At 39.0% G+C, this 27,449-nt stretch overlaps 1 protein-coding gene across 7 annotated transcripts in view; it reads left to right on the top strand.

Annotated features, from left to right (window-relative positions):
* Positions 1 to 429: 429 nt before the first annotated feature.
* CLIP4 (CAP-Gly domain containing linker protein family member 4) overlaps positions 430 to 27,449 on the top strand; it is a 64,108-nt gene continuing 37,088 nt past the window's right edge. Inside the window, exons 1-9 of one of the 7 annotated variants that reach the window (XM_073791475.1) lie at positions 1,643 to 2,097; positions 2,413 to 2,570; positions 6,669 to 6,816; positions 14,596 to 14,735; positions 15,502 to 15,595; positions 16,675 to 16,836; positions 18,561 to 18,679; positions 21,665 to 21,901; positions 24,320 to 24,455. In XM_073791475.1, the coding sequence (XP_073647576.1) occupies positions 6,684 to 6,816; positions 14,596 to 14,735; positions 15,502 to 15,595; positions 16,675 to 16,836; positions 18,561 to 18,679; positions 21,665 to 21,901; positions 24,320 to 24,455 (1,021 nt within the window). In that variant the 5' untranslated portion in view covers positions 1,643 to 2,097; positions 2,413 to 2,570; positions 6,669 to 6,683. Of the gene's footprint in view, positions 567 to 1,642; positions 2,102 to 2,199; positions 2,571 to 6,668; positions 6,817 to 14,595; positions 14,736 to 15,501; positions 15,596 to 16,674; positions 16,837 to 18,560; positions 18,680 to 21,664; positions 21,902 to 24,319; positions 24,456 to 27,449 lie in introns of those variants that run through there. The other 6 variants (XM_073791474.1, XM_019943005.3, XM_019943007.3 and 3 more) reach the window with 6 other exon arrangements.

Genomic DNA, 27,449 nt, shown 5'->3' with positions numbered 1-27,449 from the left:
GGAAAGTTTGCCAACAGCACCTTCTGTTACACATAGACCTTTATGAATTTCTGTGGCTTACTGACAATAGGGCTTATTTACAGTTGCTTCAAGCCAACCAAGGGCAGATTATTTTCCTTCTTTTAACCAGTCAAAGAGGTGGGTGGGGTCAGACGAGAACTGGGTGTGATGAGAGCAGAGAGAGGGAGGCGGAACCCCCCGAAGGGAGGAGGAAGCATCTGTGTCACATCATCATCCCTGAGAGTGCATAAGGTGCTGAACCTGCAGGGACAGAGAAACTGGCAGCTGACCAGGGACTGTGGGATGGTCATGGTGTTTAAACGTTGCATAAGCGCTATGAATTTTAGTTGACAGTATGTTCCACCCGATTCCACAATGGGATGTGACTGTCGCAAATGAGTATTTCGATACTGTGAGCTATGCTAATAGAAGCATAGGGCCAAGAAACAGGTGGCAGTCTCTCTCCTCTCTGCACTCAACAGGACACCCCATTCGCTCCTGAGCGTCACATTTAAGAGAGCTCTAGACAAGCCGGGATGCACCATAAAGAGACCCTTAAAATGCTGGTGAGTGGAATCTTAAGCATGTCTCATAAGGAGCAGCCTAAAGGACTGAGAATGCTTTCCCTGGATTCCTTGGAGTTGGACATGATCTGGAGTCTTCAGGGTAGAAATAGAACCCAATAAGGAAGAGATGCAGGGAACTGTATTTTAGCTTCTAAGGTAGGAAGAACTTTTCAACAAGGCTGGTCAAAGATAAAATGGCTGCTTTCAAAGGAAGTGAATTCCTGGTTACTGGAGGTGCTCAACTATGGCAACTTGGTGGGAGGATATCGTAAGGAGGACTCAAGCAAATGGAGGGGGGTCTTTTCCAGGGTCTGGAATCAATTATTCTAACAGGAAAAGATGCTCTTGAGTGCCTGAGCACTTACCTCTGCTCTTGAAGAGTCGTGGTTGACATTAATTTGTCCAACATTTGCTCTTGCCAGGCACTGCATTTGGTGAACGTGGAAGTACAGTGTAGTAGTTGGTATATCAGAGCCAGAATAAAAAGGCCTCAGAGAAAGTTGTTACAGGGGAACACTACTGGCTCCCTGTTACAAACTTCAGTCATGGGGAAACAATGGACTCATTAAGTCCCTTCATTAAGTGTCAAGTAACACCTTTCCTTCCACAGACCAGGATGTCAGCATTCATCACCACTTTCTGATTCTTGGGGGATGGAGAAGGGGGGAAGGAGAGAAGGGGGTGAGAAGGGAGCAAAGCATCAGGGGAAATAAACTTCTGGGACGACTACTCATGCATCCTCTTCTGCCTCTACACTGACACCCTTGGGTGTAATCATTCAACTTGGCTATAGCCTTGACTAGGCTTTTTACAGCAAGACCTGCAAACAGGTAATTGACTGATGGCCCTATTCTGGGCCATGCATGGGGCTAGATACTGGGGAGCCTAAAAAGGGTAAGACGTGGTGCCAGCCCCTAAGAAGGTGTTGGAGTGCTTCCAGCCCAGGGATGTGAGACTGGGAGGCCAGTCAGACTGGTCTAGCTAAGGGCTTTGACGGAGGAGCGTCTGTTCAGCGTGCCATGGGCTGTTTCCCCAAGCATGGCCTAAGGCCAGGCGGGGTTCCGCCGAGAGCCTGCCTCGGCTGCGGTGGAAATACCACAGTGGCGCCCGATCCTCGCAGGGTTGACGCCCGAAGCCCACCAGACCTTTCTAACCTCGAGCCTCAACCGTCGCTCTGCGGAGGGGCTCCGGGGTCGAAGGCAGGAGGCGGCGAGCTCAGGCGCGCGCTCCCCGCCTGTCTCCCCTCCCCGGCGCGTGCGCGGGCCTGGGCCGAAGCCTGCGCGCCGCCGGGACGCCTGCACTGCGCGCGCGCGCGCCGACCCCGCGTGGGGCCAGGCTTCGGCGCGCGCGGCGCGGAGGCGGCAGGCGGGAGGGGCAGGGCGAGGTCGCGGAGCTGCGCTGCGCAGCGTGGCGCGGCGGGAGGCCTCGCGGCCGGCTACCGGAGAGCGGTGCGGGGAGGAGAAGCGCGCCTCTTAGCCTTCTCTCCGCGCCCCTGCGTTCCCCGTCGGCCGTCCGGAGAGGACAGGAGGAGGCAGGTGGGGCGGGAGGGCGCGGGGGCTCCGTGCCGGGCGGGCGGGGGTGCGGGTGCTCGAGGGCCGGTTGACGGTTCGGGGAGGGCAGCGCGGAGGCGCTGGGAGCCCCGCGGTCGCCTGCAGTGGGCGCCGGAGTCTCCGGCTTCTGGAGGCCTCCCTGGGGCGAGGGCGGGGTTGGAACGGCCCACAGGCGGGGAGCCGGGTTTCTGGTTTCTGTTCCTCCCCGCCGGTTTAACTTCAGGATGAGATGCTGCCAGGTGTGTGGGACGGGCTGGACCCCACGGCGGAACTGAGTTCCGGCCCCCGCTCCGCAGCTCCAGCTTTGACCGCCCCGACGCCCTTGGGAGAGCGTCTCGCGCGCAGCGATGGGCAGCGTGCTGTACCCAGCCCTTCGTGGTTTTCCTGAAAGGGGCCTCTTCACATCTCTCATTACTCCCCTTGCTTATTAAGCTGTTTGAGAAACCTTTTGCCGGTGAGAATTCAAAGCTAAGACAAATGACTCTGCTTCCAGTCGTTTGCTACCCCGAGATTCCTTAATTCTAAATCATGGGAAGGGAAGTTAGGGAAAACACTTGCGCTGAGACTGCTAAACAGAGACTCCTCATCCTTGTGGGTTAAATTGGTGGGTTTATAATGTCAGCTTTCTTTTGAATTAGATGTCAGGTTGTTCATTAATCTAGAGACTATGTAGGCAATTTGAATTTAAACTCTGAGGCAATGTTTTGATATGTATCAGAGGAGGATATTCTCATGGGATGATAACTTGCTGTATGTTCCCAGCTAGACTGTGCTTCACATTGTAGCAACGTCATAGTATAAATTGGTGCCCTTTAAATATTTCGATGAAGAAACACCCTCCTTTGAAACATCCGCCAAATACTTTAATTGTACTTCACTTTCACATTGACATTTGTCATTTATATTATCTTCTGCACGAATTAAAGTCATCTAAATGGCAGAAGATCACGTGGTGCGGGACATGAAGCAACTGTGCAGAGAAAGAAGATAATTGAAATTGGCAGAAGTCTAGCTTTCTGCATTTTTATGAGGCAAAGCCATCCTGGTTTCCATCCTATTTTGCTAATTTAAATATGCATTTTGAAATACTCTCGTTTGATATGGACTACCTGGGCTGTAAGATTGAATCTTGAAATAGAATGAATTTGTTTATTTGTTTTATAGTAGATTTGGCACATGGTATAGTATTTTGCAGGATTTATTTCGGACGTTTCAGATTTACCAGAAACAGCCCCTATCAGCAAGGCTTTTAGAAAAATATTTATATGATGTCTTTTATGGCTTATAACAACTCCAATTTTGAAACATACTAGTGATCTTCATGTTACAGAATCAACTTAACACTTTATCCCAATGTAAATCTGCGAACATCTGGTTACTTTTAGGCTTACTGTTCTCTTGTTAATTATGTATAATTAAGTATGCCACCATAGGCTTGCTTAGGTTGTTAGCCTTTGTTCCTTGTTGTTTCAGGCATTTGTATATTGTTTTCTTGTCTAGAGTTTGATTCAGTAGAACTTCCTGAGATGAGGGGAGTGTTCTTTCTTCAGTGTTCAGTATGGTAGCCACGAGACACATGTGGCTTTTGAGCATTTATGTTTTTAGCATTTATGTTAATGTTAGCGCATTGACCAGGTATCTCTGAAAAAAATACAAAATATTAGAGCCATGTTACAAGTTGCATTTACTCAGAGCTGATTCGGGGTGATGAGATTCATATGTAAATCAAACTTTGGGGAAGTTGATTCTTGTTATTGCATCTGTTATGTACACAGTTAATTGGGGCCAACTTTTAATCTTGGATATCTTTACATAATCCATTCTCACCAAGTAACCATAGTAGGATTTGAAATGAAAGTATATACTCAATCCAGCTAGGCACATCTCTAGGTTTAACCAAGATTCCCAGATCCTTAGACCCAGAAATCGCTTTTAGGAAAGGATTCTAAACTAAAACTCTACAGAAGTTTGTGGAGGTGTATAGCTTTCTTAAGTGGGACAAAAGGTAGAATGTTGGGCTTTTCGTGTGAAAGAAAGGGAATGGGACCAGGGGAAAATGCAATGCAGACACAAAACATGAAGAATATTCACTGCATTGTTCAGGTAATATAGTAGCTTCTATGGGTTTGAAATATCTAATATGTAAAGTGAAGTTGATTAAGTCTTGTTGAATGAATCATCTTTCCACGTCAAATCTAGGATTTGAATATTTATTAACTGTGTATAAAACACTAATCTAGCTCCTGGGGCAAGTGATAGTCGTGTAAGATACAGTTCCTGTCTTTAAGGTTCTCAAGTCTACAAAAAAATGAAAGGTACACTCTGAAGATCACTTTAAAAAATAGTTTTGAATGGGAAACCCCACTCTTTGAAAGGGAGGTTTTGAAAGGTGGCTTCCTCTTAACCAGCTCAGAAAGAAAACCACTTAGTCATTTTGCTGGAGCATTAAAAACATGGCTGAGTCCCAAAGTGTGATTGTAGTCAGATTAACCTTCCTAAGACAGCTTGAATCAGGACAGTCTCCTTTTAAAAAATCAACCGTTTCCAGTGCTCATGGAATTAAGTGGTTTGGTGTTTGATCAGGTATAGAAAGCACTACTGAGGAGAGTCCTAAAAAACCACAACAGCCTTTCCTCTTACTAGATGTGCCTGAGTTCCAGCCTGCTATTCCTTTAATGGGCTCCCCTTTTAAATTTATGCCCCTATTTCTGCCTACTCATCTTTCAGGACTCATCTCAGTGATGCTTTTTTCACTGCACCATTTCTGATTCTCAGGAACTCCCATAACAAATGTTCCTTGTACTTAGGTTATGGAACATATTTCACTCAGTTTTATCGTCTATAGTTATTAGTACTATTTTATTCACCCTAGTAGACTGTAAGCTACCTAACAAGCATGGACCATCTGTTACTCATTTTTGTATTCTCTGAAACATCTAGAATAGTGTAGTGCCTTGTACATATTAATATTTATTAAATTTTAATTCTGGTCCTTGACTTTAAAGGATGCTTCATACCCGGCATAGACTATTTTGCTCAAATTTACTGCCAGGTAGGTAATTTGTAGAAGCCAACAAGTAGAAATCCTGACTGACTTTGAATACTGAGAAGCTATAGTATTGAAGGAGGGCTGTCTTTGTGGTAGGCGCTACTTTTTGAAATTGTTAGTATTTGAGGAAGTTCACCATGCTGTATGGCAACAACTTTTCCTATTTATGTGGCCAGGGTAATGTCAAAATGATTCAAAGTATTGGGTGGCGAGTAATTTTAGCATCCAAGAAACCTTGAATACCTTTAACATAGTAACACTGTATTAAGTTATTTGATATATAATATCCATGTCCATGTAAACATGTACCTTATGAGAAAAAAGAAATTGCCTTACTCTTTACCAGTTTCTGCTGGTATTCAGAAAACATATGAATCTAATTGGAAACAAACCTCTTAGCTCAGAAAGGTGACTGTTTCTTTGGAGCAGGGTGGTGATGGTAGGTAAGCATGATAGGTAAAGGTGATAGACATAGAGTTGGTTTACCAAGTATAATAGAGCACACATTGAATAATATCTAGCATGGCATTATCTGCTAGAGTAAGCTATCTGTTAACCATCTTTACTTATTCTATTCTTTCTACTGAAATAATCTAAAATCACCTTTATTTAGTTTTGTAATATAGTTTTCTGCTTATATTTTGAACAGATATAGAGGTTCGTAATATTTCAGACTGCAAAGATTTGGTGCAAAAGAAACTGGAAGGTTTTTAAGCTTCAGAGTTCAGTTTTACTAACATTTTCTCTGCATTCTGTGTCATCTCTGATATGTGTGCTGGGGTGCAGCAGCTGTCTAATTTAGACATATTTATTCTGAGTGCTCATGTTTCCTGGAAAAGAGAGGTAGTATAAGTGATGTGGTTTAAAAGGCATGGCCTTCCATCTTCTGCTGGGACAAACTAGACAGATCCTCTGCATTGTTAAGTGAAACCATGTCGGTAAGCTCCTAGATTTAAATTTGTACAAGTGATATGGTCAATTTTCAGTAAAGGTTTCTGGGATGTTGGAAAATAATGAGCACATTTTAAACTAGATTTTTTTCATGTGATGAGCACGTGGCATGAGCTACTGGATGACAGATGATAGAACCTGTGTCAGATCCTATGAGAAGTTAGAGATGCACCTACAAGGGATAACATCTCGTTTGTTACTGCGAGTAAAGAGAACATCACCCATTTAGGGTAGCTCAGTGTTTAAAAAATGTTTTCACCTATTATTAGGAAATATATAGTAGTAGTTTTTTATTACTCCCGATCTTTGCCTAAAAAGATTACATATGCTGTTGACCCTGAGAGACAGTGTTAAGCAATGTATATTCTTTAACAACAGTTCGCTAAAAGGAAATATTTTTCCCTTTTTCTCTAAAATAGATTTTTGAAGGTTGAAGTTAAAAATGTCAATAGATTAGATATTTTTTAAAAATAGGCTTTTTGTGACTGAAGGCAGTTATTCTAAGTTGCATACAAATATAATAGATATGCTTTTCCCCCCCTTTCATTAAAGGTGGCTTTCTAGAAGATGACCATAGAGGACCTTCCGGATTTTCCATTAGAAGGAAGTTCGTTGATTGGAAGATACCCATTTTTATTTCAAGGTTCTGATACACCAGTTATCTTTTCCATTTCTGCAGCACCAATGCCTTCAGACTGTGGTACGTTAAGTTGCTGTGTTTATTTTCTGTGAACTAGTGACTTGACTTCTGTCTTACACCCTTTTATTATTTTATTTTATTTTGTGGTATGCGGGCCTCTCACTGTTGTGGCCTCTCCCGTTGCGGAGCACAGGCTCCGGACGCGCAGGCTTAGCGGCCATGGCTCACGGGCCCAGCCGCTCCGTGGCATGTGGGATCTTCCCAGACCGGGGCATGAACCCGAGTCCCCTGCATCGGCAGGCGGACTCTCAACCACTGCACCACCAGGGAAGCCCTGTCTTACACCCTTATTGTACTCCTAATTTTTCCTGAAACCATTTGTTGTGGTTTTCATAAAATTGCTAAATTTTCCTTTTTCAAAAATAACAATTGCTTATTGCTTTTTCTGCCTCTTAAGCTAAACGCTTTATTTCTGCTGTCATCATTTTTATTATGTAAAAACGTTCATTTTAAGCACCATGGTGGATTCAGAGGATTTTATTTTTAGAATACAGTGGTGCTTAGACATCTAGCATTCTTCTGCTATTGATGTATTTATTTTGGTTAAATATATTGACTTGCTTAAAAAGCCATGTACTGAAAAAGAAAAAAAAGACATAAAAGCACAGTGCACTAGCCATCTTTAAGGGCCCTGTTGTCTCTGCAATACTGGGATTCCAATTAACAAACCAAATAATCACTGCTGAAATGATCCAAACTTGGGTGACAATGTAACAAGTGATGTGTTTTAATACACAAGCAAGCCTAATTTGGATCCTGTTTCAGTTGTCTCCCATTGTAATTATCAGTGTATACACAAAGTATAGTAAAACAAAACAATAAAAGCCCTGTACTTAGAGAGGGTGAGACCTTTCCCTGGAACATGGTGGGAGATTGATTCATATTTAAATTGGTTCATTTAAATGTTCTTTGTAAAATGTAAATTTAGGAGTATTCTAGTTTTTTATCTATTTAGACTTATTTCCCCAGGACCCTATTTTATCAGGTAGTTGATAAAGGAATAAAAGAAAACCAGGAGGTAAGCTTGATGGATGTGTTACATTTCTAATTTAGTTAGAGTTTTTCAAGTAAAATATTGGGCCACCATTTCAAATTGTCTTTGGAGGTAGAGATAATGCAATTTTTAAATATTAGTGAATATAAAATGATTGGATTGTGAATTTGTCTTTTTAGTCATATCCATTCTAATAACTGCTCATCTCCAGGTATGCTATTTTATGTGTTCATATTCTATAGCAGCTTGCCTTGCAGTCATCAAAGGTGTTACATAAAACCTGTGCCTACTAGATCTTGGGAGTTATTTGCAGTGTTTACAAAAATTGACTGGATATTGATTTTCAGATACAACAAAATCAGTTATGCGGGAACAACCTTGAAAAGCACTTTGTACCTTGCTAATGGCACTTCCCTCATTCTGTCTTGAGTCATAACTGTCTTATTTCCTTTCCCAGACTGTAGCTCTTTGGATGGAGTAGAATCATGTTTTGTTTTTGTTTATCTCATTGGGCTAATGTAGTCATTTGTTGATGTTAGTTGTTCAGTGTTTGTTGAATAAATACATTGGATGAAAGGTGATAATGGATATTATTCCCTTTGTATAAGTGAAATTAAAAATTACCTGTATTCTTAGAACGATAGATTCTTAGAATCTGAATGGACCTATAGTTCAGCTTTCCCTACTCATTTCCCAGTATAGAAATTATGTTTTCAGGTTCTCTGATAGATAACCATTCAGCTGCTTGGATATTGTCAATAGTGGGAAACTAATGAAATAGTCCATTTCATTGTTAAAGTTTTAGTTGTGATAAAATTGTTTTTGTATATGGACTCAAAGTATGTCTCCTTGAAACTTTGGCTAACTGGTTTGATATGTAGAACAAACACTTCTTTATATGATGACCTTCAAATATTTGAAGATAATTTGGACATTTTAAATTAAGTCTGTACTTCTTTAGACTACACATTTCTGGTTCCTTCACCAGTCTCTCATTGTCAGGATTTCTAGACCTTTTTCACTCTAGTTGTTTTCTTCTTAGTATGCTGTAGTCAGGCAGTGTCTCCTTAAAATGTGGCATCCAGGGTTGTATTTATTGAGTAAGTATTTGTTGAGGGCCTGTTATATGCCAGGTACTGTCCTAGATGCTGGGGATAGCACGGTGACCAAGACCGACATTCTAGGAGGGAAAACAGACAATAAACAAACAAATGAAGAAACCAATCATAAATATTATAGATTATAATGAATTCTGTGGAGAAAAGCAACAGGGTGCTGCGGCAGAGGATAATGGAGCAGAGAGGCTGTTTTAGATGGGCTGGTCATCTGGAGAATCAGAAGCAGCTGGTTGAGAGAAGAGCCTGGAGAGAAGTGTTCCAGGCAGAAGGATAGGAAATCAAAGGCACAGAGTCGGGGAAAAAACTTTGGTGTGTCCTAAGAAATAGTGGAAGGCCTCTGAGGCTGAGAAGCAAAGTGGTTGAAGGGCAGAATGGCAGGAGATGAAGTTGGAGAGGAAAAGGCAGGGGCCAGACCAGGCAGGATCGTTTGGTAGGGAATTTGTATTTTATCCTAAATGTAATGGGAGCCATTGAATGTGAGACTGAGACTGAGATTAAAATCAAGAAACAAAGAAAAAGAAACCAACCCACACAAACCAGAGCTTAGACATTCAGCTCAGTGTTGACCCTCAAGGTGGTTACCCTGCAAGACTACAAAGATTTTTGGACTCAATTTTGCTTTGAATGCCTTCAGAGTCAGTTTACATGTATTAAAAGTCCCCAAGTGTATTGTTATTATTTTTACATAAACAGTGAAGTTATCTCTTAAAGAGATTTAAGCAATAATAATAACAAAAAAATCTTATTTACCCACATAGTTACCATTTCTAGTGTTATTCATTCCTTTGTGCAGACCAGATTTTCATCTGATGCCACATTCCTTCTGCCTGAAGGGCTTCCTTTAATGTTTCTTGCAGTGCATATCTGCTGGTGAGGAATCCTTTCAGCTTTTATATGTCTGAAAACATCTTTATGTCATCGTCTCTTTTGAAAAATGTATTTATTAGGTATAGAATTCTAGGTTGATAGTTTTTTCTTTCAGTGCTTAAAGATGTTGCTTCACTGTGTTCCCACTTGTCTTGATGGGAAATCTGCTGTCATTTGTGTTTCTCTGTATGTAATGATCTTTTTTTCCTGACTGCTTTTAAGATTTTCTGTTTATCATAGGTTTTGAGTAATTTTACTGTGATGTGCCCTGGTGTAATTTTCTTTATGTTCTTATGCTTGGGGACTGTTAAGCTTCTTGGGTCTGTAGGTTTCAATTTTCATCAAGTTTGGATAATCATTATTTCTTCAAATACTTTTTCTGCCCCTCCTCCTTTTCAGACACTCCAGTTACACAAATATTAGACCACTTGAAGTTTTCCCACAGCTCACTGATGCCTTTTTTTCATATTTCAAGAACTCTTTTTCTCTTTGTATTTCATTTTGGGTAGTTTCTATTGCTCTGTCTTCAGGTTCATTAATCATTTCTTCTGCAGTGTCTAATCAGCTGATGATCTCATCCAGTGTAGTTTTCATCTCAGATGTAGTTTTCATCACTAAAGTTTGATTTGGGTCTGTTAAACCTTTTGAACATTTGGAATACAGTTACAATGGCTGTTTTAATGTCCTTTTCTGTTAATTATAATATTTGTGTCAACTCTAGATCTGTTTTGATCGACTATTCCCCTGATTATGGGTCACGTTTTTCCCTTTGCAGGCCTGGTAGTCTTTGATTGGATGCCAGACATTGTGAATTTTACCTGCTGGGTGCTGGATATTTTTCTGTTTCTGTAAATATTCCTGAGCTTTGTTCTGGGATGCAGTTAAATTACTTGGAAAGTGTTTGACCTTTTCAGATCTTGCCTTTATGATTTGTTAGGTGGTTCTGGAGCAGTGCTAATCTGGGGCTAATTACTCCTCACTACTGAGTACTCTACCCAAAGCCTGATGAATTTTTTTCTCACTCTTTTTAGCGGGAACAAGCACAGTTCTAGGCTCCGTATGATCACTGGGCACTAATCCCTCTAATTCTTTTGGATGGTTCTTTCCCTTACCTCAGGTTTTTCCTCACAAGCATATATTAAATACTCAAGGGGGACTCCCTTCAGATCTTTGGGGTTCTCTTGCTTTGCATCTCTCTCCTGTCTGATACACTGCCCTGTGAACTCTAGCTGCCTTATTTCCTTGAGCTCTCAGCTTTGTCTCCGCAACTCAAGGAGTCTGCTGGGCTTTTTCTTGGTTTCCCTCTCTCTCTGCTGAAATCTGGAAAGTCTCAGGGCAGAGACATGGGGGCAGTTGTGAGACTCCCTTGTTTGTATCCTGTCTCTTAGGGATTGTATCTTTCATTAACTGATGTCCAGTGTCTTGGAAACCTCATTTCATCTCTTTCCTTTGTTGTTGTCGTTTTTTGGTTGTTTCAGAAATAAGAACACATATGGTCCCTGTTACTCCATCTTGACTTGGTGGGGTATCCTTCCCATCTACCCTTCACCTCCTTTCTTTTGATTAAAACTTTTTTTTTTTTTTTTTTCTGTGTGGAAGCTTAAAATTTGGGTGTAGTTAGATTCGTTAGTATGTAGTATAGCTTAGAGTTTAAGATTATAGGTGAGTTTGGATTATAGGTCAATCCTGACTCAACAGGATTGAGGATCCTGACTCAACAGGTTCACACACTTCACAGTTGTGTGATCTTGGGCAAATGGCTTACTTTCTGTATTCCTTTGTTTTTTCTTTGATAAAATGAGAACAATAATAGTACCTACATCCAAAAAAAAAAAGTACCTACCTCATATGGCTGTCATGAAGATTAAATTAGGTAATATATGTAAAGTGCATAGAACAGTTCCTGGCACCTATTAGACACTTTATAACATATTATCATTAGTATTTAAATGAGCTGTCTGCTGTTTGTCATTATCTCAGTATATAATTACAGAAGCATTATTATATGCTTTAGTATTTATTAGGCTAGTGTCCCCTACCCCCTACTCTGATCATTATTCTTCTTAGTTAAAATGTTCTTGCTCATTTCTCTTACATTTACTGTCTAGATATTTGCTTCTCATCACGTGGTACTTAGTCTAGTGGCATTGGCATCACTGGGAGCTTGTTAGAATGCAGTCCCTGCCCCCACCTGAGACTTACTGGATTGGAATCTACATCGTAACAAGATCCCTAGGTGATTCCTATCTACGTTAATGTTTGAGAAGCTCTGGCACAGATGAGCAGTAGAATAATTTTGTCTGTCTCCTCCCACAAATAAATCTTGGTGAAATTTTGATTGATTAAAATTGAAATTATTTAAAATAATTGTTGTTGGGAAACTTGACAGCCTTAAATATTTTACCTTCCAGTCCAGGAACATGATGTGTCTCTCCATTTAAGTCACCCACCACTTCAGTTTTCTTTAAATAAGCCTTACACATTTATTGGCACTTTTATTGTTATTATGTTCTTTTTCCATTGTGTTTCATTTTTTAAAAATGGGAAGTCATTTAAAAATGCAGAAAATATAGTGATAGCAAACATGTGTCACACATATCCACCATCAGAAAGAATAATTATTAGCATAGTATCTTATTTCCTTTAGCTCCTGTTTTTCAGTTACAAGAATTAAAACCTTAAAGTTGAAATTCGCTCCATTTTCCTTTCCGGTTCCATTTTCCTTGCTCCCCAGAGGCAACCACCATCTTATATTTAGTGTGAAGATTGCAGACCATTTAATTATACATTTACTACATATATGAGCACCCATAAACAGTATATAGGATTGCTTTGTGTATTTGTAATTTTATGGAAACGATAGATGTTGTATATTATTCTTCAACTTATTTTATTGATCAGTATGTTTTTTTGAGACCTATCCTTATCAATTCATAATGTAGATATCGAATTCATTTATTTCGTTGTAAGAAAGCATCAAATCCATCCTATGGATATACCACTTTCTATACATCCTCTATGGAGAGATGTTTCAGTTTCCCAGTTATTTTGCTATTATAACCAATGCTAGAATAAGCATTCCTGTACATGTCTCCTGTAGACACATGCAGAAGAGTCTGTTTAGGTATATATTTAGGAATTTCTCTACTAGAAATGCCCAATGCCTAGAAATGTCACTGATCCATAAATATTTATTGAATGGCTGAATCAATTAGACCAAAAAAAAATTCCAGTAAACTGCTATTTATAGGAAACACACGCACATCTTTGAGAAATTGGTATCTGTGTTGCATACTGATTCTCTTCTGACTCTTCTGTTTGTAGAGGACCATTTTGTTCTCTGAGATTTTGAATAGTACATGCTCTTAGTTTTAGTCTTTCTGATTCTCTTCTGATGGACTGCTCTACTTTTTTTTTTTTTTTTTTTTTTTGCGGTACGCGGGCCTCTCACTTTTGTGGCCTCTCCCGTTGCGCAGCACAGGCTCCGGATGCGCCGGCTCAGCGGCCATGGGTCACGGGCCCAGCCGCTCCGCGGCATGTGGGATCTTCCCGGACTGGGGCACGAACCCGCGTCCCCTGCATCGGCAGGCGGACTCTCAACCACTGCGCCACCAGGGAAGCCCGGACTGCTCTACTTTTATACACGTCCTTGGTTTTGTGCTTCTCCTTTCATCGTTCAGTTACCCTGATTCTAAAAGTAAGAGCTGTGTGTACATAGTATAATTTTGGAAAATCAATAAAGACACAAAGAAGAAAATAAAAAAGCCACACAAATCCTGCTACTCACATATGCTGTTAAAATCTGAGCTCAATAGTGAATTCTCTTGGGGAGACAACATAATAGAGGCCAGAAGATAGACTTTGGAGACAGACCTGATTTTCTACCCCAAATCTGCCACTTACTAGCTGTGTGAGTTTGAGCAGGTGTTATTTAGTCTGAGCTTTGGTTTCTTTATCTGCAAAATGAGAATAATAATACCTGTCAGGTAAGGTGTCTGGGAAGATTTGTAAGGTGTTTGGTAAATTGTAAACACTCAGCAAATACTGCTTCTCTAATGCTTCTCTTCTTTAGATGCTTCTGGTTTTTTAGATTCCCTACCTTCTTATAGATTGTTCAAGATAGTAGAATCCGAGTTTCTTCTATTCTCTTTTATTCTCTAGCCATAGGATGATCTGTTCTCTCTGAATCTTAAGGAAGTTTTAAAAGATTTAAAAATCATGTTCAATTGTGTCTAGTATTCCATGTCTTTACTGATACATACTCCAAAATAACCCAATCACTCTGTCCCAAGGCTTCAAAGTAATGCCTGTTTATTATAGAAAATAAGGAAAACAGAGAAGTAAAAAGAATACTTAAAATTACACATTGTTCTAGTACACTGTTGAGATTTTGGCGTATTTCTCTCTATTATGTATGTTTTAATCATGGACGTGGATCTACTGTTCATGACATGTTTATGTTTTGAGAGGTGAAAATACCTATAAAATTTGACAGATTTTCTGTGCTTTAGAAGAAGTTCTTGGAAACTTCAGCGTTTAAGATCAGTACGCTCAGATTTTTGTTTCATTTGTGATAAGATGTAGTGTGATGAATGTGACTGCATTCTCATAGCAGTTCAGAAATGCCTCATAATTTTTGGTGGTCCTGACTTTGGTTTTGAGAATTGCTTAAGGTAAATCTACTTTTTCTGCACCTAAAAATATTTTGTGTCATTTGAGTCCTGGTCTTGTTTATTATTTTCAATGTATTTATTTTGAAATTTTAACAAATTTAACTTACACCTTTTAAATTTCAAACAGAGTTTTCTTTCTTTGATCCTAATGATACATCATGCCAGGAAATTCTCTTCGATCCCAAAACTTCTGTATCGGAATTATTTGCCATTTTAAGACAGTGGGTTCCTCAGGTCCAGCAAAATATTGACGTTATTGGAAATGAGGTAAGGAATTCTAACGTTGTTAAGTCTTGTATTGTTAGGATTGTTAATTGTATAGATTTTTTTCCCCCATCTGAATGGAAAGGTGGTGATAAAGGGGAAACCTTTTAAAGATGCTGATGCTTGTTCTTCATAGGTTTTCATGGAGCAGTGAGTTAGTACGTTCTTTCCATTATTCCCTCATGCTCCTCACTCCCTTGCATCTGGAGTTCTGACATCTGACTCTTGGTGGCAGCAGAGGGAGCCTTCTTCCTTTGTACAAGTTGATTTTGTAAATTTAAAAATATACTTTCATGAGGTGATTTGATTACTGTCACATTTATCTATACTTTGGGGTGGCTTGGTAAAGATCTAGGCTTAAATATAATTTTAAAAAATATTTGATTTTTTCAAAGAGGGATAAAAGAATAGTGCTGGGTTCCTTGACCAGCATACTGTCTCGTTGTAAGAAGAGGGAGCTTATACTTTTTTAAAATACCATTACTCCCATTAGAAAGGAAATTTGCTTGTCCTTTGAGAAGTTAAGGAACATATTGGGGTGCCAAATTACTTTGGAATACTCTTTAAGAATTTCCTTCCGTCTGGTGACAAGTTCAGTTTTCATTTTTGTTGTAGGGTACAGACTTAAAATTTATCCTTAAGAGAAGCCAGTTCTGTCTACTCATTTTACTGAGAACTAATTTAATAAGATAGACTAACTTGGTTTCCCAGCATTGGTTTGAAATCAGTAGACGTTATGTTGTAATAATATCTTCCTTGGTTTCCTCAGATTCTTAAGAGAGGTTGCAACGTGAATGACAGAGATGGATTGACAGATATGACTCTTTTACATTATACTTGCAAATCTGGAGCTCATGGTATTGGTAAGTGTGTGGTGAATCTGTTAATGGCTTAAGACATCTGTATTTGTACTTGTATAACTGTGTTTATGCCAACCAGAGTCCCTGGGAGGGCACCTGGCTGATGATAATAATATTCCCTGAATAGGCGAGGATTCAGTTAGGTCTTCCACACACCTTGTTGCCTTTCCTCCCTTTTCTCAAGGGAGTCTTTATAATCTCCTGGTACCTCCCAACTTTTCTGGAACAGGCTTCATACCAGCCTGTTTGCTAGGTGAGAGTAACTGGTAACACCTGGAGTTTATGGCAAGGTTTGACAATCCATGCTCTGTTTTCCAGGCAGTCCCAATCCTACAGACCTGGTCTTTAGGTCTGTCTAAGGTCTGTTCCTACATACATAACATATGTGCATAGTTTCCAAAATTGATATTCGCCTGTTCTTTACTAATTTTTACACCTGCCTCTTACTTAATTATATACTGTGAACATCTCTCCCTGTTTCAATAGTCTGATACAGTGCTTCTTAAACTTGATAGTGAAGGACTTTTTTTTTTTTCTCTAATCCATCATGGAGTGATACTTTTGTAAAATAAAATAAAAATGAGTTTGTAATAGAAAAATGAGATAAAGACAAAATACAAGCCCAAGTATTTTTCAAAAGCCTAAAATTATATTTCAGTTAATTTATTCAGAAGAAATAATTACATAGGGAAAAAGAAAAGAGTTATAAAAAGTATGAATTACAGTTTGGGACCGTCAGTGGTCCACAGAGTGCACTCTGTGTAGCCCTGGTTTTAATGGCTCTGTAGTATTGCATTATATGGATGTCTCATAATTTATTTAACCAGTGTCTTATTATTGTACTTTTAGGTTGTTTCAAAATTTTATTCATAATAAAAAGTGCTGTGATGAACATCTTTACAGCCAAGTGTTTTATCTGCCCTTGGGTTTGATTATTTTCCTGGAATAAATTCCTTGTTACATTTTTTGAGTTGTAAGTGTATATTCAGTACGCTGTTTGCATTGGCTTTTTAGATGAGGTAGTAGATGGCCATCCACTGGAATTTGTACTGAAGAAAAATAATTTAGAAAACCTTCTCTAGGTGATGTTGATACAGCTGTAAAGTTTGCAACTCAACTTATCGATCTGGGAGCAGATGTTAGTTTGCGGAGTCGCTGGACAAATATGAATGCTTTGCATTATGCTGCTTATTTTGATGTCCCTGAACTTATAAGAGTGATTTTGAAGACATCTAAACCAAAAGGCAAGTACTGTAAGATCTCCATTAGATGTTATTAATTGAATACTTTATTAGTGGCATAAAAATTATAATTCAAAGATACTTTTACTTCTAATCCATCTTGTTCCATGTGACCTCCAATCCCATTTTATTTTTCAGAAACAGTTTAACTTTTCTTTATTGAAGATTAGTTACTATCCTTTCACAGAAGACTTAGTACAAAGAGAAACGAAATAAAGTGTTCTCTGGCCTTTTATATCTCTTCAAGTCCCCCAGTATAACATGGATTTTATAAAGTGTAATTGAATCTATGTATACTTCTTTTGTCTTACTTGTGTAGCCAGAAATAGAGCAATAAAACCTTCAGAGCTAAACATTGAAATCATGAAGAATATTTATTTTAGGTGGCATTCAGTTCTGAAATTCTGTGATTCCATTAAGGGATAGATTTTCATTTTTTTTTTCTTCCTGTCTTAATGATGCTATCCTAAAATTGAACATCATAATATCTAAACCACAGTCCTGTATTTAGACATTCTCTCTGGGTCCTCTCAGGGGGTCAGTTTTCTTTTGAGAAAAAAATGAGGGCAAGTGCAGTAGTATTACTTCAAGTTAAAAGTTGTATGCAGTGTTTTCTCCATTTGTAGAAGACTTGTTTTAGAGATGGCATAGATAAATTTCCCAGAATGTCTGTTTCTAACCTCTGCTTTGTATAATTGTCCATCTCCTCTTTACCTTTTTACTTTTTCACTTTTTGAATGATGTTAGGAAGAAAGCCTCTCTTGATAGTACAGTGTCTTTAATAGCTCAGGAGAGTGTCCTGAGCATGTCTTAGTTTGTTTACAACAGTAGGTAGGGTGTGGGATGGTGGAGCTGTAGTTAGATTAAGGTCGGATTGGCAGAACCAGAGGTATATTAAACCCATATTCTAAAATCAGTCAAAATGGGATCCCCAAATCTGGAGTATTTGCTGTATAGCATCGTGATGATTTGTTGAAAGTTATTAAAATGTTTTTAGAATTGCAAGATTCCCATTCTTATTGTGAAGTCCAAATTCATTTGTTGAATAAAGTATTGTGAATGAATACAGTATGTAAGCATGATGCATATGTTTAATTACTCTTTAATTTATTCCTGTCTTGAGAATTCTCCATTGTTTTACCTACTATTTTTTTCCGTGAAGAGGCAGATAGTAAATATTTTAGGTTTTGTGGACCACATGGTCTCTGTTGCAACTACTTGATTCTGCAGTTGTGGTGTGAAAGTAGCCACAGAGACTATGTGGCTGTGTTCTAATAAAACTTTATTTACAAAGACAGATGGTAAGTTGGTTTTGGCCATGGCCATAGTTTGCTAGTCCCTGACCTAAACCCTACTACATTATAGTTGTCATGGCAAATATGCAAGAGGTTTAATGAGAGAGTGTGTTAAGATAGTTACTTTTACAAATATGAATTATTGCCATTAATTGCTTTAAAATATAGTTTAGTTTGTGATGGTTGGAAAACCCATGCTAATATCAGTCCATTTGATAGTGAAATTTTATTGTACTAAGAAAAGTATTAGTTAAGTAGGTTGTAATATGAAGAGTTTGTTCCATTGTGAGAATCGTCCTTTCAGTGGGTTGGTTTAAGTCTCATAAATAGCTAATACCCCTCCTCCCCCAAATAAACCCAGCCTGTCTCCTTTTACCTTATACTAGCTTAATTTGAAAATTTTGTTAATACGCTTGCGATGTCTAATTGCAGATGTGGATGCCACTTGCAGTGACTTTAATTTTGGAACAGCTCTGCATATTGCTGCATATAACCTGTGTGCAGGTACTGTGAAATGCTTATTGGAGCATGGAGCAAACCCTGCATTTAGGGTAAGAGGTTAAATTAAAAGTGAAAAATATTAAAAGAATAAAAACATCTAACATTATCTCCCAGGAAAGAGTTGAATCTGGATGTTGTTGTAGAGCTCTTATATAGGTAAATAATTTATATTTTTGTGCTGCATGTAAAGAGTAATGGTGATAAACTTTTGTCTCAAATTTAAGGCATAGCAGTGAATTTCAGTCCTTTTATATTGATAAGCTCTATAAACCTTACTTGCATTCAGATAAGTAAAATACTCTTTAAAGTATCATCTTTGAGTTTAAAAATATCTTTCATTTAAGCTTTTGGTATATTTATAAAACCTTAGCTGTTAAATAAAAGCGCATATTTTAAAGTTATATTTCTGTATTAAATCATATTTTAAATTCTTTTGGAAAGAAGTTTTATTTCAGACAATTTAAAAAATGCATATTTAACAGTGCAGTAAACCTTTAAAATCGACTTAAAGGAAACATTTATTTTTTCAGGGTAATGTTATACATTTACAAAGTTAACACACAGGATTGAATTTCATAATCTTCAAATTGTTTGGTATTTTGTTGTCTTCCCAAAAGTGGCTCTCAATGTTCTTTTCTGTTATATTGATAGCAGTGACTTGCTCTGGCAGGGATTCTTAATTGGGTCTGTGCCTTCTCTTGAAGGGGCAGGGGTGGGCAATGTTAGAAAAAGCCTCTTCCCTTCCTCTTTTCCTCGCTCCCTCTCTGCTTTCCTGTTTTCCCTTCCCTCCCTACTTCTTTGCCCCTTTTCTTTCTGTTTAACCCCGTTAATTATTTAATCAACCCCTTTCTTCCTCCTTGCCTCCCTCCTTCCTTCAGGTCCTCTTGTTTATTGGGCACTGGGAGAATACAACAACAAATACGTCTCTGTCCTCAAAGAGAATATTGTCTAGAGGGGAGGACAGACAAGAGAGCAGTCAGTTTTACTGTAGTGTGTCCTGGCAAAAGTGATGTTGAGTGCTTAAACGTAGTTAAGAATTAACCAGGTACAGGAGGAAGCTGAGAAAGGCATGTTAGGCAGAGAGAGTAGCGTGCACAAAGGCTAGGAGATGGTAATTCAGTTTGGCTGGAGTGTGAAGGTGATACGTGTCTGCTTTTGCTAGTACAACTGTTGACAAGACCCTATTAGTGGAGAGAATATTTTGAACCCAGTAAGATGCAGTGAAGTGTGTCATTGAGGTAAATTACCAATTCAGGCCCCAAAGAATTAATAGATTACCGAATTTTGGAGGTTAATACTTAAAAAAAAAAAGCAGTCAATATGTGGGTCAGCAGTAGCCCTTGGATCAGACCCTGACAGCCACTACTTTAGAAGAAAATGGAATTCTATAGCTAATCATGAACAAGCCGCCTTATGTTAACATGATATCATTGTTACTTTATTATTATTTAGTATTTTTTAAACAGAAGTTTTATTTTATATAGGAATTGACGGAAGTGTGTGACTTACTCTAGAAAGGTGAGGACTTAAAAATCTGAAGTAAATATTCATTGTAAATATAGCTTATTTACAACTTATCATGACAGGTTTGTTGATTAAAAAAAGTTCTTTTCCCTCTGTCTTTTTCTCAAGAGTACGATAAGCGCTATAGGTATTTTCATTACATTTTGTACTTTTTCTTTGAAAAAAAAAAAAATCGGGCATCAAAATAGTTCATCACTGTCCCAGAAATTTGATAATATGTCTTCCTACCATGTTTTTACTTAGGACGAAACTGACTTGAATTTTAAAATAAAAAATGCGAGGCGCTTGCAAACTAAATGTGTTTTAAAAGCCTCATGCTTTTATCCATGTGGAGCATTTGAAGATAATTATTAGAGGAGAAGGAAAGGGAAAAAGTTTTCTGAGCAAAAGAATCTTGGTTCATCTTATTAAGAAAAGATTACGGTCTGGAATCTTTCTGATGAAGCCTGAGTTTTTGGTTAGGGAACGTAGAAGAAAGAGAACTTGTTTGAGGGTAGGACAGCACAGAGCAGCAGAAGGGCTGAGAGTCCAGTGGGTGCTGGCCATGGACTGCAGTGTCATCCCTGCAGTAATTATGGAGATGATGCTGAGCGAGTCACTCATCTCTCCTTGCCTAATTTTCCTAATTGGCAAACTGGAAATGGTATTGATATCTTACTTGTTTAGTTGGTGTCTTCTGCTACAGTCCAGACTCTTAACAGGTAAAAATTTTTATCTGTTTTATTCACAAGCTTTTTCTTGCTGTGATAACCAAATGAGATAATTTATATGATAGGATTTTGCTTATATAAACACTGTGCAAATGTTAGTGGGCCTGTGACTGCCCATTTTTGCTTGCTGCAGGATAAATCCCAGCCCAGATTTTAGAAGTAGATTCTGTTCTTAAAATCTGAGTCACTCCATGAGTGGGCAGGATGGGTCGAGGTCACAGAGCCAAGGTGGCAGCTCTGGGGGAGGGGAGGGAGTCTCGGGTCTGGGGTTGGGAAGCCAGGCAGTCCTGTGACTTCTGTCTCCAGCCTGTGCAGCCAGGCTCTCTTCCCACTGACTGCCTTCCTGCTCTTCCCTGAGCCTGGACCTCGATCCCCACCAGCTGAGCTGCCCTGTGTTCCCTCACCTCCCTGGACCTCTGCGCCAGTGCCTCTCAGCAGCGAGGCCCTCCCTGACCCCTGTGTGTGAATCGCCATCTCTGTGCCCGTGTTCCCTGTCCCCCTTAACCTGCTTTGTTCTCTCTGCCACTTTTTACCCTTCGATACACCATACGTTTTATGTGTGTGATTATGTTCTGCCTCTCACCAGGCTGTGTGCTTTCTGAGGGCGGGGCTTTTGTTTTCTTCACTGTGTGCCTTTAGCACTTAGAATGGTGTCTGGCAGGTGGTAGAAGTTTAGTAAATATTTTTGAATAAATAAATGATAGATGAATTTAACTTACTTTTTCCAAAAATATTTTTATATGACCGTGTAGAGCTCTGAGCAGATATGAACTGAAAAATTTCTCTGCTCTTTATTTGTAGAATGACAAAGGACAGATCCCTGCTGACGTTGTCCCAGACCCGGTCGAAATGCCCTTAGAAATGGCCGATGCCGCGGCAACTGCTAAAGAAATCAAGCAGATGCTGCTCGATGCGGTGCCTCTGTCGTGTGATCTCTCAAAGCCCTTGCTTCCAAGTTACGATCGTGTTACTAGCAAGGTGATGCTGACGTCACTTGGCCTGAAGCTGGGGGATCGTGTCGTTATTGCAAGACAGAAGGTATAGTCAGTAGCTGCAGTCTCTAAAGCGATGTCCAAGGTCATTATGTGGGCTGTGTGCCAAGGGTGCAGTGTGGTTTTGAGTTTTTTTTTTTTTAAGTTCCATATGTAGGTAGAAGGATACTTAATGGAAAACTTGAAACTTAGATGCACGGTTACTATAAAGCACAATTTAAGAATATAAACTATTCAAACTGAATAACGAAGACATCTTTATTTGAATGGGAGAAAAGTGGAGCATAGTGGAGCTGCCGAGTGAATTTAGAGGCATCCAGCCTGCAGGTTTTCCCTTGCAGCTCCCCGCTCGCACCCCTCCTCAGTAGTGATTCTCCCACAGCTACTACTGCACAGAAACGGAGCAAAGGTGACCCTCACTGTTCCTGGGTGTTTGGCTTCTTGATCCCACAAACAGGGAAATCTTAGATATGATTTCAACCTGGTAATGAAAATGTATGTGGGAAAGAGGACTCCCAACGCCACCCGACTGAAGATTCTCTGGACACCTCTTTCTCCAGAGCCTCAGTTTCCAGGTGGCTTTCACTTGTTGCCCTTCTCTCTTTTTAAAAACCTCCTATGGGAGAGCTGTTTTTCTCTTTTTGGGGCCAATTGGGAGCTCGGTATGGAGAATGGGACAGGGAATTTGCGCTTGCGTGTGGAATTTCTAAAATAGCTACGGCTAAACATCTGGGTGGCTTCGTGGGGAGTGTTATGCACTTTTCTCAGAAAACACTGAAATTTGAACATTTGAGTTACTAAGAAAGTTGCTTCAAAAAGGAAGGTAAGCTACAAACTATTACACTGAGAATGACATTTACCAACTTCCACAAGAATACATTCATGGACATTTGTTAGTTTTCCGTTGTCCTATCTGTGGAGCTAAAATACCAAGAAATTATGAACGCATAGCATTTTGTCCCCTTTGGATTAATATTCAGCTTCTTTAGTATTCCTGTCCTACGTCTGAGAATGGACTTTTAGAAGAGTTATTCTGTTTTATTTTACTACTTTTTATTTTGAGTAATTTAAAGCTATACAAAAGTAGAAACATATAACGAACATGCGTATATCAGTCGGCAGCGTTTACCTTTGTCACCTCAGAGCCAGTCTTGTTTCATTTATATTTACCCTCAGTCTATTGCTTGTCTTTTCATTCTCTTAGGGCTGTCTTTCAAAGAGCAGGCGTTTTAAATTCTCATGAAGTTCATTTTATCAAAATTTTATTTCATGGATTGTGTGTTTAGAATATCTGAGAAATTTTCTACTATGTTTTCTTCTAGATGTTTACAGTTTTAGGTTTTATATTTAGTTTTACATTTAATTCTGAGTTAATTTTTGGATAGAGTGCTAGGTATAGATAGGGTTTGTGTGTTTAGTTCTCTGTGTTTCTCTTTTTTAAAAAAATAAATTTATTTTATTTATTTATTTTTGGCTGCATTGGGTCTTCGTTGCTGTGCATGGGCTTTCTCTAATTGCGGCAAGCTGGGGGCGGTTGCGGAGCGAGCGGAAGGCCGTTGCGGTGCGCGGCCTTCTCATTGCAGTGGCTTCTCTTGTTGCGGAGCACGGGCTCTGGGCGCGTGGGCTTCAGTAGTTGTGGCGGCACACAGGCTCAGTAGTTGTGGTTCGTGGGCTCTAGAGCGCAGGCTCAGTCGTTGTGGTGCACGGGCTTAGTTGCTCTGCAGCATGTGGGATCTTCCTGGACCAGGGCTTGAACCCATGTCCCCTGCAATGGCAGGCGGATTCTCAACCATTGCACCACCAGGGAAGTCTTGTATTGCTGTTTTGAATGGAATATTTTATAAATGTCAGGTCAAACTGGCTTATAGCTGGTTTCAGGTTTCAGTTTTTCTGTATCCTTACTGGTTTTCTGCCTTCTTGGCCTGTTGATTATGGAGAGAGGTGTGTTGAAGTCTCACTGTGATTGTAGATTTGTCTATTTCTCTTTTTAGTTCTATTAGTTTCCACTTCATATGTCTTGGAGCTCAGTTGTTAGGTACATATAGATTTAGGATTCTTATGCCTTCTTGGTCCATTGACTCTTTTATCATTATTTAATGTCTCTTTTTATCCCTGGTAATATTTTCCTTCTTCTGAAGTCTACTTTGAGAGAATTTTTTTTTTTTTTTTGCGGTACGCGGGCCTCTCACTGTTGTGGCCTCTCCCGTTGTGGAGCACAGGCTCCGGACGCACAGGCTCAGCGGCCATGGCTCACGGGCCCAGCCGCTCTACGACATGTGGGATCTTCCCGGACCGGGGCATGAACCTGTGTCCCCTGCACTGGCAGGCGGACTCTCAACCACTGTGCCACCAGAGAAGCCCTGAGAGAATGTTTTTGAAAGACTTCCATGATAAAGTTGCAAGAGTGGGAAACTTAGAATTACTGGTAGTACTCAAAAGTTACTCTGATTTATGTTTTCTTTAGGTTGGAACATTAAGATTTTGTGGAACAACTGAATTTGCAAGTGGGCAGTGGGCTGGCATTGAGTTGGATGAACCAGAAGGAAAAAACAATGGAAGTGTTGGGAAAGTCCAGTACTTTAAATGTGCCCCCAAATATGGTAAGTTAGATACTATCTAATTTAATGAGAATTAATTTAAAATAATAAAATTTTACTCTTTTATTATTTTTAAATAAAACTTTCTCCCCGGTTACTTATGTAATAAATGAAGTGACTGCCCTTTTCTTACTGTGAGCAATATTGTGCTTGGGAGAGGGTGTCTTACTAGGAGGGCACCTAGCTCTGGAGACCTTCCTGAATCCTGCTCATGGTGGTGTCATGACTGAAGGAGGGATTTTGTTCTTTATTACCAAGGACATACAGAGCTCTAGAGATTGAAAAACTTGAAAAGCTAGTGAGGCCAACTTTATTACTGTGCTCCTGAGCTGGGATGATTCTTTTTCAGACAAATGTTTGCTTTATTTTATATTCTCTGTTTCTCTCGTATACACACACACACACACCTTGACACATTGATTTCAGTTTGCTTTTGTCACTTACTATGTTGTGAATATTTTTCCTTGTTGTGAAGTACTTTCCCAGAACATTAATTTCCCTGGTTGCGCAGTATTTCATCTTATAGCTCGACAGGGAAGGCAGTATATGGTACAGTGTTGAAGAGTATGGGCCTTGGAGCCCGACTGCTTGGATGTGAATCAGCTGCTCTACCTACCAGCTGTGGGACCTTCTTTCTCTTCTTGTGCCTCAGTTTTCTTCTGTAAAATGAGGATAGCAATACCGCAAGAGTTCATGTGGGAATTAAATGTGTTGATAAATATATAAAGCACCTAGAATAGTGCTTGGTTCCCAGTAAGCACCCCCAAAATGTTAACTATTTGCTAGCTGTTATGAATTTATCAAAATCACCAGTTTCCTTTTGTCATATACTTAAGATGGAGCCTCATTTTGGGGTATATTATTAAAATTTTTGTTTATAAAAAATGCCCATTACGTTAGATTTAAAAAACATAAAAAAGGAGAAAAAAATAAAATCACCTGTATATATTTTCTGTTTATTTTTTCCACAAAATTTGGATTATATATAGTTAAATAGTCTGCATTTTTATCTGACATCCTATTATAATTTCCTCAAATCTTTAAATATTGTTTGAAAATGTGATTTTTTATGGCTCAATTTCCTTTAATTTTTCCAATTTGATGGGTGAAAATTTCTGTTTAAATTCATGTTATTCTGACTGTGGTGAAATAAGATACCTAAAATGTTCTATTGTAGCACATGTATTTTTTGTGTTATCTTGGCAATTGCCAAGAAATAATTATTCATATTATTTGCCAATTAAAAATTGGGATGTTAGCTTTTTAAAAAACGGATGAGTTTTTAAAAAATAAATGCATCTTTAGGATATTAAGCCTTTATATTTATTACAGATTTTTCACCCAGTTTGTCATTTGCCTTTGAACTTCATCTGCAGTGTTTTTGGACACGTAGTTTTATGCCGTTAAAAGACTTTTCCTTTATAATTTCTTATAACTGCTTTTATGCTAAAGTAGATAGTTCTTCCTAATCCAGAATTCATTATAGGTTATATATTTTATTCTTTTGAATGTTTTAATTTTTAAATATCACATTACTTAATTTGGAGTTTATTTGGTTAGTTGTATAAGGATAAGAATTTAAGTTTAGTTTTACTCTATTAGCTAATTTCGGCAACTGTCAAGCAGACTAAGGGCAAGATCAAGACCCTTAGCAACACAGAGAGCAGATGTAAATCAGAGCCATGAGAAATGCTTAGATTGTAACAGAATGCATGTGGCCTCCCAAATCCCATCATTCCAAGGAGAGGCATGCTTGATTAGGACAAAGATGGACACGCAAGGACCCTGTCTCCATCCCCTTTTACATACTTTATGGCAAGTTGGGGGGCAAGGTCATGTGTTGGATTATATAAAAATGGGAATAGCCCTTCCTGCTGAGCCAGCTCAGTAGTCTGAGCCAGATCTTTGCTAAACTGTCAGTACTTGAGGTGTGGGGAGCAGGAGAGGCAGAGAACCCCCTGACTAAGCAGAAGCCAAAGCATTTGTCTCTTTTCAGCAACAGTTTTTTGGGTTTTTTTTCCTCTCTCTAAATCTGTCATTTTCCCTTTGGCTTGCTGTACTTCCTTTAATATAAATTAAGTTCTTATAAATGCTATAGTCTGTTTTGGGATTGTTTTGTCCCACTGATCTATTAATTCTAGCACATATTAGATTGTTTTGATTGTAAAAATTTTATAATAATTTTTTAAAGATCTTTTTAAAAGCAGCTTTTGGTTCATAGCAAAATTGAGAGGAAGGTACAGAGATTTCCTGTATACCTCCTGCCCACACATGCACAGTTTCCCCTTTTATCAACATCCCTTCACCAGAGTGTACATTTCTTACAGTGGATGCACCTGCATGGACACATCATAATCACTCAGAGTCCATAGTTTGCCTTAGGGGTCACTCTTTGTGTTGTATAATCTGTGGGTTTGGACAAGTGTATAAGGGCATGTATCCATCATTGCCGTATTACAGAGTGTTTTCACTGCCCTGAAAATCCTCTGTGCTCCACCTGCTCATCCCTTCCCACCTCAGCCCCTGGCAACCATTGACCATTTTACTGTCTCCATAGTTTTGCCTTTTCCAGAATGTCAGATAGCTGGAATCATAGAGTATATAGCCTTTTAATAATGCCTTCTTTCACTTAGTAATTTGCATTTAAGTTTCTTCCATGTCTTTTCATGGCTTGATAGCTCATGTCTTTTTAGCACTGAATAATACTCCATTGTCTGGAGGTATCACAGTCCTCCATTATTTCTCCATTCACCTACTAAAGGATATCTTGGTTGCTTCTCTAAGTTTTGGCAGTTATGAAATTTTTTTTATAATTTTTAATATTTGGTAATACTATTTTTATGTCTTAATAATCACCAAAGTGAACACATATACCTAGTTTAATAAGTCAAGTTGTATTATAAGGTTTATTAAAACAACAGCTAAACCCTCTCCTGGCTTGCCCTTCCTTAACTCTGAGACCTGTTCTTTAGAGGCAAGAACTTTTTTGACTTCTTT

Source organism: Tursiops truncatus, chromosome 14 (assembly GCF_011762595.2).
Source record: "Tursiops truncatus isolate mTurTru1 chromosome 14, mTurTru1.mat.Y, whole genome shotgun sequence".
NCBI lineage: Eukaryota > Metazoa > Chordata > Mammalia > Artiodactyla > Delphinidae > Tursiops > Tursiops truncatus.
This window is presented reverse-complemented; position numbering and strand designations above follow the sequence as displayed.